The 17207-nt window shown below is 47.5% G+C and overlaps 1 protein-coding gene across 2 annotated transcripts in view; it reads right to left on the reverse strand.

Moving 5' to 3' along the window:
• The window catches only part of LOC144478757 (neo-calmodulin), a 119707-nt gene that overhangs the window by 45446 nt on the left and 57054 nt on the right, over window positions 1-17207 (reverse strand). The window contains exon 2 of one of the 2 annotated variants that reach the window (XM_078196962.1): window positions 4370-5499. The exons of the other annotated variant lie outside the window; for it this stretch is intronic. Within the exon in view, the coding sequence (XP_078053088.1) occupies window positions 4370-4456 (87 nt within the window). The 5' untranslated portion in view covers window positions 4457-5499. The remainder of the gene's footprint in view (window positions 1-4369; window positions 5500-17207) is intronic. 2 annotated transcript variants of the gene reach the window in all.

Genomic DNA, 17207 nt, shown 5'->3' on the forward strand with positions numbered 1-17207 from the left:
AAAATATTCCTAGGACAAATTTTTATGGAAATTTCTTTATCGAAGCATATTAACTATAGAAAGTTTAATCTCTTGCAAAATTTTGACGAGTCTGAGCTCTAATGGGGGCAAAAATGTTCCTTTCAGTCCGAACAAATTCTGATTTCTCCCCAACAATATTTAAACATTTAAGAAAATATATATAATATCAAAATCGAAACTCTGAAGAAACTGCTATCGCTTCAAATAAATTAATGAACTTAAATAAATCTAGTCTTAGCATAATTACCAATCAATACAAATTACTCTTCCTAATCTACCTAAAGCCGTGTCTACAGTTAAATATGATCCAAGTCACCAAACGCTTCGAAATCGTTTCAATCCTTCCGCTCCCCTCGACTGCGTTTTTCGAGCCTCTCGAACGACCGATTGTTCCGACGATTCTCCGCAGAAACAATTGCGACCGGTCGAACAACCGGACATTTCCGGGTCGACCGAAAATTAGCGAAACAATTACGGTGACCGGGAAGCGATTCGCGTCGCAGAGCCCGGCGCGAAATAACTCGCCGCGAGCCGAATAATAGAAGCGTTAACGACGCACTTGTTCGCGATCCGCGATTTTATCGGATCGGGCACGGTCGCGCGGTAACTCCGCTGGAGCACGGCGACGCCGTTGGAAATACGGCCGCGTACGGGGTTCCCGTCGCCCCGATAAACCGGAGAACCAACGCGCGCGGGGCGTAACTTACCGTGCAGGAACGGAACGGCCTGGTTAACGCGAACGGGACGCGATAAAACGGTCGCGTCGGGAAGCGGACCGGAGATACCGACCGGCCGGGGATGGTTTACACGTTGTTGAAGGCTCTCGGGATTACCGTTTGCCCGGGACCACCTCCGCGCACCTGGGAAAATCGCCGCGCGGATGCAACGTTAGATCGCGCGGAACGCCCGCGTCGCGAAAAATATTCCTCGGCAAATATTTCCCGACCTCTTTTTCCCCGGCCTCGCTATAGTACAGGGCGTCGGCGTTCCAGATAGCATTCGAGAAACGGCGCGAGTCTCGTGCCGCAGATAAGGCGAACTTCTTATCGAAGGTGGAACGCGAGCAGAGCCGGCCGAATCGTTGGTACCCGCGGAACGCCGCACCGGAAATTTTACAATTCCAACTTTCGCGCTCGGCCGGCAATCGTTCCGCGCTGACGGGACACCGATTGCCGTTTAATTATTGCGGCCGCGGGCGTTCCGGAGAGGGGGAGGGGGACGAGCGGACGCGTCCTGGCAATGGAAGAGAACCGAACGACGGCGCGGGAAGCGACGGCGGCCGGCGGGCGGGGGGGAGGTTCGTCGTCCGGTAAGGGCGGATTTAATTTCCGGTTCGCGACAGGACACGGCGCCCCTAACGAACTTTCTTATCGCGGGGCTGCTCGGGTGTCCTTTCGGTGCTCGGTCACCGAGCCTGAACTTTCGAGGATTCGCCGGGCGGCGGCGGTGGCCGCGATTTGCTTGTTACGCGCTGAATATCTGGGCAAATTAAATGCGACGACCGCGGCGCGCTGTTCATTCGGCCAGCACGGATAAGTAGTTCTATGTCATCCAGATCGGAGATTGTCGGATTTAATAACTCCTTTTCTCGTGCCATTTATTCAACGTCCCGGATTTATTCAACGTACGCCCCGAGGGTGCTCATCGCGGCACGATTTTTATCTTTTTTTTCGTTAACGGCATTTATGAATCTCTTCTGTATTCTTAGTTTTCGATTTTTCATTGCTAATTTATTTCACGAACTTGAGAATTGTAGCAGTATTTTATTTATTCGATGACATTTTGACAATCCTTTCTGTTAATTTTATCTGAGTAAAAATATGCGAGAAAATGTTGGAAGTAGTTGCCCGATTTGTGATAAAGAAGATTATTAATTGAAATCGTATCTTTTTAAGGTATACGTGAAATAATTATTTAAAATGGTATCTTCTAAAGGGGTACTGGAAATAATTTTTTGAAGTGGTATTTCCATATCCAAAGTTTTATTAATTACTCTTAATTCTTTCTCTTACAATATTAAATTCTTCCAAAAAATAACCTCTGTTTTATATTTCTCTTAATTAACGAATGCAACTGGAACGTCCGCCATCTGTTCGTTTTTGTCAATGAAATGTTTCCCGCACGACGTACATATCGATTATGGTAATTTCAACATTCCCGACAGAATATTCCACAATGCAAACTGGTTTACCCCTTTCACTTCTAGAATTAATATTACGCGATTGTTAAGCACCCACGACCGCCTCTGACTAATATATATATATTTTCCGCTGCATATTTATTACACGGAACAATTAAATCCCTTGACAAACAAAACGAATGAATAAACAAATCTGCACATAAATAAATAAATCAACAAATTAAGCGCCGACTTGTCGCGGAAATATCGCGATCGATGCGCGAACCCTCTTCGAATTCGCGGGACGACAGGAGACGGTCGAGCAATAATTCGCCGAGTATTTGCGCGCGGGGTGAGAATTCCCAACTCGTTTGTCGGCCGCGTTAACGAGCCTAAGGAAACGCGGCCGCAAAAGAGAGAGAGAAAGAGAGCTAAAGGAACGAGCCCCGGACCATAAAAAGGACGTTTCGACGTTATCGCGTTAAACGGCGCGCGTTCAGACCGCCAGTGCCTCTCATTACTATGCACCCTGCGCGCTTCGAGGGTCCCGTTTCACCGTCCAGGTGTGTCTGGCTCACCCGGTACTACCGCCGCCCGCGGATTCCATTCGCGCAATCTGCTGCGGGTAGCGCGAGATTCATGCGGACGTTTCTTTGACCGTTAAATGCATCCTCGGCGGGCTTTTGAATCGCTACGCGTTCCGCCCGCGGCGATCCCGACCGCCGGTGGCATCCTCTTTGGAAATCCCGCTTTCGCGCGCTCAATACGCCCGGAACTTTTCCGCCCCCCCCCCTTCCCCCGTAGATTCAATCGTCGACACTCTCGGCGTTGAATTAGCGTCGTCGCGGCGCGTTGTTCGTCGCGCGGACGCGATGCATGGGCGTAGAAGAGGGGCTGGATTCAAGAGACGAGATAGAGACTATGGCTAGGGGAACAGTCGGTTTTAAATCATCCGCAGATACGGTACAGGCAATCGGGAGAGGGAAGAAAGATCTTGGGTGTAAGAGAAAGATAAACGATGATTAACCCTTTCGGTACGAGCACTCTGTCCGCCGTGACACTCTCGCTGGACGAGGTCCCGCGCCGAAAATTGCCGCCGCACGCGACGAGTCCTCCTTTATAAGAAAATATTTTCTACGTGTTAAAGAAAAACTGTGCTTAATAAAACGACATTTTTGAACAAAAGTGTTGCTTGTAACTTAAGAGATATTCAGAGGTAATTATATAAAATATTAAGATTTATTTATATGAAATTCTGTTATTTATACCGGTCATCGCACGTGCGCCGGATATATCCGGCGCTCGTACCGAAAGGGTTAAAACGCACTGAATCGCCGCGGTACTCTGAAAAGTCTGCGGCTTAGAATGGTACCTGCTTTTTCTGTCTTTTCTTGCGGTCGGAGATCGAGTGTGCAATAAAGACGTAACTTAGTCGAATAGCACGTGTTTCATTTCGGCGATTGTTAACCCTGGAATTTTTCGGTAACGTCGTGGGGTTGCAATTGGCGCGACGTTAGATCTTAATGCTTTAAATACTCTGTAAATACTCTAAATACTTCAAACACTATATTTAAATATTCCACTCTATTTCAAAAATAATAAATATGTCTTTAAATATTATTTATTATTTTTAAAATACAGTAGAGTCTCCATTATACGAAAATTTATTTTTACAATATTCCGATACCCAAATATCCTATCATCTAATCATTCCATTACAATGTTAGAACATTACAAAAATAAATCTTCGGATAAAGAGGACTTTCTATAATATAAAAAAGATCACCAAGAACTAGTGAAATATTTCTAAAAACGAATTTCTTCTCTTTCGCCAGAAAGTACACCAACATAACCTCAACATTCTAGCATTAATTTATCTGCAGCCGTTTGTAAAATCGCCGGCAACCCCGTGGCATTATTCTAGGGTTAACATTAATCCTGTTGACAAGTATAATGAAGTCGCTATACGGGATCAGGGAAGGGTTCGGCGGCAAACGGATCGCATAGTCCGCGAAGCTTGGATCGACCGGATCGCCAGCCTGCATTGTGTACCCGGTTGCTTAAAATAAACGGGGAAAGGTGTTCGGGCAAATAGTCTGCGCTACGGGTCGTGGGATCAAGAGAGAGAGAGAGAGAGACGTTGATCCCGTCGTTGACAAACGGGAGCGGGAAGCTGGGTTTTGTTTGCCGGTTGGAAGGAGAGGGGGCGGGGGGATCGTGTCGAGTTACCTTGCTCCTGTTTCGCGGCGCGAAGTCTTCTTTGCTGGCCTTCCGTCGCTTATCCTTAAGGATCATTCTCGCCGCGGCGAACGCCATTCTGCCGTTTTCTCCTTTCCGCTTTGTCCCGGCACAGTCCGGTTCTCTCGCACCGAGAGAACGTTAGCAGAGACGTAGAAGTAGAAGTGGAAGGAGAAGAAGAAGAAGAAGAAGAAGGAGTCGGGTGGTGGCACACGCGAGTAGAATAAAAGCACAGCCGTGAAGCACCGGGCGTGTCCCGCGGGATACTTACGGGAATCGAGGTCCGACGGGGACCCGTTAATTAATTATTGCTTCTCGATCACACGGTTTATCGTCGGCTGTCGCGCGACACAACGGACGCGAACGATTCGATCGATCGATCGACGCGGATCGCGGCTGCCGATCACTTCGGGGATTCTATGTAACTAGGCGTCGTATTCCACCGGCTGGTCGACCAGTCGTTGACTCTTCTACTGCGCGGAGTAGTTAGTCGGTGTCTCGCGGGAGACGAGGATCGTTGAACACTATCGATTACGATTTTGAGGATTTACACAGCCAGAGGTTACCGCGGATTGACTAGATATCTCCACACACACACACTCTCTTCCCACAAGAGGATTCTTATCGCGAGATCGACGATCGACTACTCGAGTCGCCGTTGCTGGCCCGATTTCCGGATGGTTCGCGCGAGCAGCTCGACGTCGGGCTCTCGCGGAAGCTCGACGAGGACATTTGCCTGTCCTTCGGTCGGTGGTTTCCGGCGGGTTCTTTCGCCACCGCTATCTCTCTCTCTATTTCTCTCTTTATATATTCCTTTCTCTCTTTATATATTCCTCTCTCTATATATATATTCCTCCCTTTCTATATATTCCTCCCTTTATATATTTCTCTCTATATATATTTCTCTCTCTATATATTTCTCTTTCTCTCTTTCTCTCTCTCCTTTCTCTAGCATCAAACCGTCGATCGTGTTCTCTTTCTCCGTTCTTCGGTCGTCGCGCACTTGTACACCACTGCGTGCTCCTTTAAACGACTACATTCCAGGCGACACGAGCCGCGGCCTGATGCGTCCTCATGGCTCGATCGATCGGCGGTTAGCGGTCGCAATTATGGCCATGGATCTAGAAAGAAACAGCCTCGTTGACTGACCCGCGACCCGCTCGCTGACCGACATCCCCCGCGATCGATCCCCTCGCGGGACAGACCTGCCTCTGAATCGCGCTGCCTGCCAGCCGTAAACGGTCTACCCTACCCATCGATCATCCATTGAGGTCTCTTTGCGTTCTATAGAAACGCTTCCGCCGGGGTAAATAGCTTCGACGAGCATCGTCGGCCGTCCGGGAACCATCCGCGGATCCTGACGAAGACGACGAAGACTAATCCCCTTGGGGAAACATTCCTTTACCGAGAAGCTTCACCGTCGCGAGATTACAGCGTTTCGTAGATCGGGTTAAGGGCGCGATCTCTCCGATATCTTGACTGCGGATTTTTGTGCGAGATAAACATTCTCCTCGTTAATTAGGCGATACGGGCACTGTGTGGGTGTTTATCTTGTTTTTTAATTATTTTAATGAGATGGAAGTGCTTCGACTGTATTTCTGAATTTTTTAGGTATTTTTACTAATTGAGAATTTAATCTGGATAATTTGATGGAAATGCGTTAAATATGCAGCTTATTAATCCTTTGCACTCTAGGGGTGATTAAGAGGCACTGAAATTGTTTTATCATTTTCTAAAATAATGGTTACACTGACAGAGTTTAGATTTGAAAGATTGTTGAAAGTGGAACTGTTGGTACGAGTCACTAGAATTCATTTCATATGTGTAAAGTGCACTTTGTCACGTACGATGGAAATAGTATAAATTGGAGCAGTTATTTTAGATTCGCAGTAAAAGTGGCTTCCAGTGCAAAGGGTTAATAAAGTCAGTCAGAGAGATATATGAAACGCATTTTTTAAATTTTACTAGACTCAGATAAAAATTATTATTATTTCCGTTCTGTCATTTCAAGTAATAGCAAAATTGAAAAGAAACATTTTTCGTCATTATATGGTAAATTAGTCTTTCTGTTATCTAAACAAAATTTGAGTAACTTAGTCCAATTTGTAAAAAGTTATAATATTTTAAGACTGTCCACACTTATTTGTCTTTAACTAGATATTGAGTTATTTAACTATAGATAGATTTATCTAACTGTATATTGAATTATTTAACTGTATATTGCATTATTAAACTGTATATTGAATTATTTAACTGTATATTGCATTATTAAACTGTATATTGAATTATTTAACTGCATATTAAATTATTTAACTGTACATTAAAACTCACAAGTGTCTCACAAAGTCCGAGCAATTCAAGCTTAAAAACTTAAAAAACTGTCAACCCGTAATTCCGACGAGTTCCATAAACCTAATACCATCAACCTAATAACACCGATATAAGTATCATCGAAATCATGCCGCGTTAGAATGCCATAAACCGGCGCCAGGATCCTCCGGATCGCTCGGCAGCCCTCCGGTTCGCCATTCCGGCCGGATTTCCACAGCCGGTGGAACTCGTCGCGGCGTTTTAATCGCTCGATTCAGCGTGATTTAATTTTAATTAACGCCCTCGGCCGGCGCCGATTGTTCGTTCGTTACCGCGGGAACTTCGCCGCCAGGATTTGTTGCCAGTGCGGTCGCGGGCCGCGTAACGCGGCCCCGTGAAACGGCTCCGGTCGTCGCCTCGCGCGCGTCGAGCTTTTTTTCCCCGGGAGTTGAAGCACAGTTTCCCTCCTCCTCTCTGTCTTTCTCAAACAACCAGGAACACCGAGGCTGAAGCGAACGCGGCGAGAGCCCGAGAGAGGGTTGTTTCAAAGCGTAGTCGACGAGTCCTGCCGTCGGTGACGAGCCCTCGGAAGTAGAATGGGCGAGCGAGCGCGCGGCGTTCGCGTCTGGCATCGGCCGCGCGAAACTTTCCTAATTAAATTCGCTCGCCCGACGCCTCGATAGGCCCTCGCCGGGGAAAAAATCAGCCGTTTTCACACCGACGGAACAGAGGGGTGGGAAAATTCGAGTGGAGTCACTGGCATCGTCCAAACCCCTATAACAAGGCGACCGATCCCACTCCCCCTGTCCCGTAGGTATAATTCCACTTGTTCACAGGGAACACCATGGAATTCGTCTCGCGTGGAAAATATGGAAGAATTGCCTCGGTGAAAACACACGTCGACGGATGGAGTGCCGTTTCTGCCTCGTTTGCCGACGGACACCGCATGCGTCTTCGCCGTCGCTTTCTCGCGAACGCGCTGGTATACGGGACGCGCAATTAGACGCGGAAATTCAACGAAAATTTCGCGGGATGCGCTCGGACAGGACGCGTGACGGGAACGGGGCAAGTTTAAATCGATGCAGCGGACCGTGTTGCTCGCGCCTAAAGCCGGACCGGCGTGCCCGTCCGTCTGTCCTGCACACTGTGGGAACCTAGTTTGCGAAATAGCGGTCCTCGCTGCTGCACCGATCGTTCCCGCTAACCTCGTAAACGCCCGGTTTCTGGCCCGCCGATGCCCGCCGGAATCGAATCTAGAACGTCGACTGCCTAATGCGATCAACTCTCTATCAACTCCCCAGCTCTGTTAGGTTAATTTCAGTCTTTTAATCTTGCGACGGCTGTTGGAAATGCTGTCAAAGTCCGAGTATCGTAACGACAGTTTCAAGCTGTTGTACTACTTGCTCCTAGCTTTCCTGAGCGCTGCGAGACTGGCCAAATTTTACAACGTAGCCTAGTCCTAGTTAACCCTTTGACGTACTTGAACGAGTCAGACTCCTGACGGAGATTTATAACAATAAGCTGTCAGGTACGAATGTTCATCCGTTTTTTTAAGCAGGAATCAAATTTGATTCTCTCCTCACCAATATTTAAATATTCGAGTAGATGCAAGCACACGATAAATATAAAATTCCTTTTTCTTCTAAGAAATTAGCACGATTGAAAAAAATTCTAATCATAGTAATTGTAATAAAAATGGTATGACAAGGAGTTAAACACTTGTTTATACAGTGCAGAGTAGAGAGGAGTATGCTGGCATTGTATATACCTTGCATTCCAGTATTGATACAGGATGCTCAAAGAAGAGGATTTCAATCTCCAAGATAAAGATTCAATGCTGTTCATTATTATTGGCTCAAAGTGACTTTTATGTAACTGATACTTTAACAAAATGTAGAAGAAACTGTATTTGTATATCTCTATTTTATATTATACTAGTATAGTAATATGTAAAACTACAATAGATTATAACATACAATAAACATAAGTTTTTGTCTAAATATCACTAAGTATCTAAAAATGATTTTTAATCTATAATTATTCACAGCACTATGAAATAAGAATTTCAATGGACCGAAGATGAGTTCGTCACAGTGAAACATCCTAATTTCTTCAAGTATCCACAGTACCCGGAAAGACAAATTGTAGAAATAGAAATAAAAATAAATTATAGAAAACGAGACAGATTAATTCACAAAAGTCTGATCAAATTTCTACTTTCGAAGCGGAAGACTAAAATTAATTTACCTAACCCTGACCTAGAAGAGAAGATCGCGAGCATCGTCACAAGGAATTGTATCTAAAACGTGTACCCTGAACGCAGCCGATTGTATTAACAAGATTGTGGAGACGGCCGCGTAGAACACGCCCCGCGGATCATCGAAAACTGTTACCGCCGCCGCGCTGTTACAGGTTGCATTCCGAGGCGTGGCCGCGCACGGTCGTCTGGATCTACTTAATCGATTCCGGGGTAGGAACCGGCCGCGTCGGCCGAATTTCCTGCGGCAGGCCACGGATTCCAGCGAGGAAGCTTTTTTTACCGGGGAAACGCGTGCGAGGGAATCGCGATTCTCGTTGGTCGCGCGGTTACGTTCTTTTTTTCCTCTCTTTCTCTCTCTCTCTCTCTTTCTCTCTCTCTCTCTGTCTCTCTCGTGCGGAGGTTAAATAAATTGCGGCCGGTTATCGATCCGGTCGCACGTAATCTGAAATCAGACACGCTCGAACGTGTGTTACCATGAATCGTGTCCGATTTCTATCGCCGATGACACACACCCGCGTCGGAGTCGCGTGCGATGCTTCGAGAGGAGACCTATCCGCGAATCCTGCACTACCAACCTTGGCAATACCGAGTATTTCGCGAGCCTACGAGCTTCGAAGTATAGGGTTTTTCAGGGACTTGTTTTAGACTCATCAAGTGACTCGTTTTAATGGGATAGTAATTTTTTATTTTGTAATCGCTGGAATTATAAGAGTACATTTATGGGGAGTTTAATGGATTTTGTTTCGTTAATTGTATATTATAATAGAAATTGTTGAGAAGTTGAATAGATATGTGATTGATCATTTTATGGAGCACAGAGGTACTGTAGATGAGAGATATTCGAGATATCTGCGATAAGAAATATTTTAGAATATAATTTAGAGATTTTTAGAATGTTGCGAATATAGAGTATTTCTTGTTATCAGAATTTTGTGAGTATAAAGTAGTTCTTTGCATTATTTCCAATTGTATATAATTGTATACCACTGCTAATTTATTAAGAGTTTCTATATGTTCCTACATGTATATAGAACGGACCTAACATCTGCTGAACCTAAACAAATGACCTACGAATAGCCTAAAAATCGTCTTAAAAACACCTATGTTTCCCTCATAAAACGTCCATAAAATGTCCTTTAAGTCTAAAAGGCCTCTTGAACAGGTCCAACAGACACCACGATTTGCAAAACAGGACCTTTTCAGAATACCCGTAGTACCTTCGAGGCGCCCTAAAATCCCGACTGTCCTACATTAAAAGTCTTAAAAACGTCCCCGTGCTATCCGCTGTAGGAGCTAAACGAGAACGCCCCCGGGTCTCCGGGAAAGTTGAAGAAGGGGGCCTTATCCCGAGCGGATCCTTCTTGATCTCTCGCACGGCCGATCGGAAAAAGGCAGGGAAACTAGATTCCATTCTCCTTCGGAGGGGCGGCGGTAACGACGGTTCGAACGACGGAGTAATAACGTCGATAAGAGGTCGGCCCATTGAAACTCCGACGAGACTTCTCGAGGATCGGCGTCCCATTGAAAAATTGCAATTTCAGGGCTGGCCAGGAGATGGACGACCGGCAGAAGAGGCGGCGGTGGGAGGGAAGAGAGAGAGAGAGAGGCCGGGAGAATTGGCGGACCGGATTTAATCGGATGCGTGCATCGATGCGGCCCGTGTCGAACCATTTTTCCCCACCCTCTCCCTCCCCCCCTTCGTCGCGAAATTAAAATATCGGATTTCGTAGGATATCCGGCCGTGAACGGAAACGGATGGCGCACATCCCGGCAATATTTCCTTCCGCCTGGCCGGCCGATCTCTCCCAGATATATCCCTCCGCTTCCTAGTCGACCGGCCTCTCTAGCCTCTACCCGGTCTCCGCTCCGTCGGACGACGTTCCCCGAATATCCCGGCGGCGCGGAACGATAAACGCGGCCGGCCAGCCGCGAAATCGGATCGCCGATAACGAACTGCCGGCGAATCTTTTTCCGCGGGGGCGACGCACACGATTTTCTGGTAGCCCCCCCCAGATCCCCCTCTCGTCCTACCCCCGGCGCGGACCGGTCACGGGCTTAACCCCACGTCCGGCCTCTCTGCACGCTCCTTCGCTCCGGCTCGATACATCGATTTTCGTTCTCGCTGACGCACGGGAAGCGCTTCGAAGCCGGCTCAAAATTACCGGGACACGCGATCGCATTTGGAAAAATTCTGACGAGCGCCGGCTCTAAACTTCTACTGGGATCGGCCTGGCCTTAATCCGGATCTCTCGTCCCGTTTAGAATGGAATACATCCCGAGCTGATCTGAGACATCGTTCTTTGCCGCGGCCACGTCTATTGTATTGCTCGAAGAGAGCTTTTGTTGATGCAAATATGTTATAAGGATCATTGGAATGTTTTTGACACTTTCAGAGCTTAAATGCAACTGTCGAGGTAACTGTTATGATACTGTGCTTTTGTAACATTTTTAGAGAATGCAAAGTTCTTGCAGAATGTTTTTATAGAATTTATAAAATTTTTGTAGAATTTATAATTACTGCAGAAATGATAATTTCCGTAGAACGTACGATTTCTGGTAAATTGTTCGAACAACGCAGCAGTTACTTAATCACACCGCCAGATTCTATCTTCATAAATTTCCGCAGCGGTTCGTTTAGCATGCGCGTCGCCTTAGATTGAACAATTTACATCTGAAAGATATTTGCATAATACATGGCTACGACATCGGTGAACCGAACAATCGAGATTCCATTACATAATTACGAACGCTATTCTTTCACCGACCAGTCTATTGTAAATAAATTCTGAATCCTAAATGCCAACAAATTGAGACGGGAATACGAAGAGAGAAGAAGGCGAAGAATAAAAGGAAGAAGGTGAAGAAGAAAAGGAAGAAGACAAGCAACCCTATCCTATCCTAAGTTATACAAAGCTCGCGGAGAACTGATAGCTCGCCGATCTCGTGAGCCAACAGCCGAAGATTAAACAAATTTGCGAATGGGGCCCGGCGAATCGAGGCGACGGTTTAGCTCGCCCTTAAAGTCTGACGGTAAGGTAACGAGGTGGCAAGGAGTTTCAGCGGACGGGACGAGGCAAGGGAGGGGGTAGGGGGCGATCGGAAGGGTGTGGCGTTGAATAAACGTGGTGGCCGCGTTCCCAATGCGTCGGAGAGCTGACGCGCTCCGTTATCCGGAGCGCGGATCGTAAACCCATCGGCGTAAAACAGAGACCGAGAGACGACATTGCCGGTTTCCCTGTGGCGGTGCGCGTTCGACGACAACGACGACGACGACGTCGACGGGACGGGGTTGGCGCGCGTGTGTGTGCACGCTCCGCCATGCCCGGGTATGCAGAGAAACCGAGTCACTGGGCTATCGATGGCGTGGTTCTCGTTGTTTAGGTTAACAGCCGGCAGTCACGCACGGCCGGACGGAGGAAACCTCGCTATGTCGTTCTGGATACCGCGTCGTCCACCCTCTGTCCTTCCTCGCTTTATCGTTCGTTTTCCGCGTGCCGCGCCGGACACGACGCGTCCCTGGCTTCGATCCGGCCGTGAACCGAACCGTCCGCCGGCACGAAACTCGCAGAGGAGGCCTTCGCCGCTATGCCGTCTGTCCAACGCATTTTATTCGGCGTTGCAGAGATACTGAAGAATTAAGAGGAGGGACGGTGACTATAGTCCGCGCGCCGGAAGAAGGCGCCTTTGTGTTTACGTTCCCCCTCTTACTAGCTACCCCACTGCTGTTACTATTGGTCTCTGTTGGCTGAAGAGGAAGGTTAAACGTCTGCCAATAGCGAGCGATAGCTGCGGAAGTGGGGGAAGTAGTAAGAGTAGGGGGAATGGAAGCATAAAATTGACTTCTTGTCGCGCGGAGACTATAGCAGCCACTGGCTCTTGGATATCTCGGTAAAAGAAATTCTTGAATCTTCGTAGGTTAAACGTAAGGTTAAACGTCTGACAATAGCGAGCGATAGCTACGGAAGTGGGGGAAGTAGTAAGAGTAGGGGGAATGGAAGCATAAAATTGACTTCTTGTCGCGCGGAGACTATAGCAGCCACTGGCTCTTGGATATCTCGGTAAAAGAAATTCTTGAATCTTCGTAGGTTAAACGTAAGGTTAAACGTCTGCCAATAGCGAGCGATAGCTGCGGAAGTGGGGGAAGTAGTAAGAGTAGGGGAAATGGAAGCACAAAATTGCCTTCTTATCGCGCGGAGACTATAGCAACCACTGGCTCTTCGATATCTCGCGAAAAAAAATTCTCAAATCTTCGTAGCTTTATAATTTAAAGGAGACCTGTACTATGAGACAATTTATCGAGTACAGACGAATTAAAAAATATAAAAATTCTTTTAAAAACAGCGCAGCTATTTTTGCTGTCGCCACACATCACTCGAATACAAAGGATTAACTTTGCCGCAAGAATTTAATGAGAACAAGGCAAACGACTGACTCCGAATAATGTAAGAAGGGCGTTGAAATACCGACGGTATCTGAATTTGCAAAATTGTTGAACACGTTGCATTACGCGGTCGCGCACCAGGCCCGCCGAGCCGAGCGATTTGCGGGTGCAAGGGGCGCGGAGGATCAGGCCGGGGGTCTCCGCTATAATTATCGAATAAATTCGCAAGGCTGTCTCGACGGCTAGCAGCCCGGCGACAGTCTTCTCGGACCTCTGAATTTATTACGTAAGCTTCGGAGCCGGGTCCCCTAGTTTCCCCGTGAAGTATAGCGCGGAGGGGGGAGTAGGAGCGCGGGGCGGCACCGAGACAAATTCCTGCTCGCCCGCGCGCGAAGATTGCAATTTCGAGGGAAATCGAGTCTCCCCCTCCCCCCTCCCTCCCTCCCTACCTCCCTCGTCCTCTCCGAAACTTTCCGGGAAGCTCGTTATCAATAATGAGGGAAACACCGAGGAAGGCGAGGTATCGGCCCGTTAGACGAAACCGATGAATTAGAAACGAGCCGCCCACCCGCCAGGATCGGTTCTCCGCGGTAGCCGGCCGGATACGGCCGCGAAAGGGTTCCCGGTATTCCGCGTGTCCTGCGCTTCCGGCTCGTGTTCCCCCGTTATTGGGTAAATGGAAGCTGCTTACTCTGCGGAAGAGAACACCGTTGGAACAAGCGAGCCTCGTATCAATCATCCTGAGTGCGCGTAGAAACGGAAGGTTAAGGGCACTTCCAGCGAACGCTGCGAAAATTACTTGCTCGCCGAGCAAACCATCCTCTCTCTCACTCTCTCTCCCTCTCTCTCTCTCTTATTCTCTCTTTCTCTGTACCGGGAGCCATATTAAAACGGACTCGCCGGCTCGAGGACGTCGTAAAAGCGAAGTAAATTCGTCCTTTCCTATCTACTCGGAACGATTTTCTATCCAACGTGGAACACCGTTCGATCCGCGATTAACATCTCTGACCTCACTGAGACAACATTTACTGCTCCGACTGGAACCCCGTGGAACCGATTAGGGTCGTTTCGACGGACGATTCCGTAAACGTGGATTTTTGTATCACAGATCAGAGAATCTATCCTTTATTGCCTGAATTAATGATACTATATTTTAAAAATGTTAAAATTTTGTATTCTTATCTGAAGAAGTAACTGTGTTGCAATTTATTGTACAAGAGGCAGACTATTTTCCGAATTACTATACACGATAATTTATATAATCGTTGTGATATAATTTCTCAAAATGTTAGATATAATGTTTTACTCTATTTTCCATTTGTACGATTTTTAGAAAATATTTTCACCTAAAGCTCTACCGCACAATTTTATAAATTTTAGATATTACTGGAATTTGCTCTATACGGTATTAATAGGAGACAATACAAAATAGTTGAAATAAATATTTCTGTCCAGTTTAAAAGTCTCTCTCCCCGTTCCAAAAAGTCGAGCGCGATAGAACGTTTCCGAGAAAACTCGGGAAGAAGCTTTAATTATCGCGGCGTTACGCGGGAATCCCCGTTTAACGCAAACAGATTCCTCGGATCTCTAAATTTGTTCAACGTTACGCGACAGCTCGCCCCCTTACGACGGTCCTGTGCAAACACCTCTATCTGTACTCCATTATACCGAAAGGGTTTCATCCGTTTATGAATGAATAAATAAACATCGGAGCTTATCAGCGCGCCGAAAGAAGACAGAGATTGTTTTCGGAGACGCGCGATTCCGCCGCAAGAATTTCTTGATCGAAGACGGGGAGCTTGTTTCCAGAAGGAATTAAATTCTTTTTCCAGACCCGCGATCCATTCGCGACCATGTCGCCCCTCGGAAGAATGTTCTCGTCCGCGATCAAAACGCGACTTCAAAGCCGCCGAAGTTCCTGCTCGAAGAGATTCCGGGAGACAACAGCATCCTTCCGGTCCATAAGAAATTAGACCGGCCTCGAGTATCCGACGGGCGGAGACAGCCTCGTATATAGTAATTCGGGATAGAATGGTTAACTCGGCCCTAAGTCCCGGCGGTCCTGCAATCGGTTCCCCGATCTCGTGCGGCGGTCTCGTGAAATCGAGAGAAATCTTTCCTAAAATCGTGTCTTCGGCGCGTCCCGGTCCATCTTTGTTACTCCCGCGGGAACTTGGTGTGGAGGGTAGTATTGATCACTCCCATGCTGCGCCCACCTCAACCTCCACCCTCCACGTCCTCCGACCTCTGTTTTCCATCCTCCGTTCTGCATCCTCCGTCCTTTATCCTGTGGCCCCCCTCGTTTCCCTCTCCCGGCCCCTCTCTCTCTCCCTCTCTCTCTCTATATATCTATCTATCTCCTCTATCCTCTCTAGCCGCTCCATCCTCTCCCCGCTGTCCTTCCTCGTCCTTCGTCCTCGCCCGGGGTGGCAGCACCGTGTCGCGAATATAACGACTCCGACGAGAATTTCGCCCCGGTAGAAATTGACATCCGGACCCCGTCGAGAGGTCCGGTCGACGGCCATCGGAATCGGCCCGGAATCACCCCGCAGGATTCCCTTAGCTGGGCCATCGTCGACCGACCGATCCGCCGCGTCTCTGGTTTGTTTCCCGGCGTGATTAACTTTATCAGTTCCACCAGCGAAATTACGTTCTCGAAACAGCTTTCGAATAAATCCAATCGTAAAGTTAGCTTCGTTAAAAACAATCGCGCAGAGAGATAGACCCCCGCTCGTTTTAAAGGGTACAGTATCCATCTTCTTTCTCTTTTATTGCAATTTTATCCGCGGATGATTTCTTATAAAAATGCCAAGCGAACGTGTGAAGACATATCACAAAATTCTTTGAGTTTTCAAAGTGCAATGGATCGGGAAGAAAAAATCGTACGTGAACTTTGAGATGGTCGTTGCAAAGAGGAGATTTCCAGCTTTAATCTCGTCGCAGAGAGAAAGCCGAGAAAAATTTATTAAACATCAGACGGACGTTCAAAGTTGGGCAATTTTTGTAAGGTAAAAACGCGGTCACATTCCCACCTCGAATCTGAGCAATGGGGGATTTAAAAATAAATTCGGGATAAAATAGTGGAGACATTTCTCTTTGAAATGAGCCAAGATTCATCTCTCTATGATAATTTTTAACGAAGTTACAGCAGCTCGAATGTTGGCAATTTTTCGACCCGTAATTTTGGAAAAACTGTACTTATCGAACAAGCTCTATTAAATTCGTTGGCTGTTTTCTTCTGTATTAGAAATATTGCAATTGTTATCGCACGTCATTCGTGAGAGCAAAAGCACAGCGACTGGCCAGTTCCAGCGACCGGCACCGCCACCCTAATCGCGCGTACGCTCCCCGGAGCGTGCAGGGAGGCCGCATTGACTCGACGGGCACGACGACGGACGATAAGAACCAGAAATCTGGTAATCCCGGTCTGAATGGCGGACGCTCATGGATTTCAGCCGTGGCTCGCTTCTTTTTTTTTCTCCCCGCCCCGCTTCCGCGAATCCTCTTTTTCAGCGGAACTTTTCAGCGGGCGGCCAGGACTCCCGCGGACCAAGGATCAGGATTAGCCGAGACAAAGACCGCCTGTCTCCTCTCTGATCGATACACCGCTATCCCTCTCGTCCGCAGATTTACAACCGGTGTCCCCCCTTCCCCTGCTCGCTGCCGGGACGTTCCGAGCACCGGAAAATTTATCCGGTGCCCACTTTGCAGCTTGAATTTGCAGAATTACAAGCGCGGCCGTTTCTTTTTTTCTTTATTTTTTTGCTCCGCGGGACGTAATGAACTGCCTTTGTTCGGCGCGGATCCCATGGATTTCACCGACACTGTTCCCGCGAACGGTATTTCACCGACTACATATTCCGCCGGCAATGATTTTT

This window comes from Augochlora pura, chromosome 3 (genome assembly GCF_028453695.1).
Source record: "Augochlora pura isolate Apur16 chromosome 3, APUR_v2.2.1, whole genome shotgun sequence".
In the NCBI taxonomy this organism is placed as follows: domain Eukaryota; kingdom Metazoa; phylum Arthropoda; class Insecta; order Hymenoptera; family Halictidae; genus Augochlora; species Augochlora pura.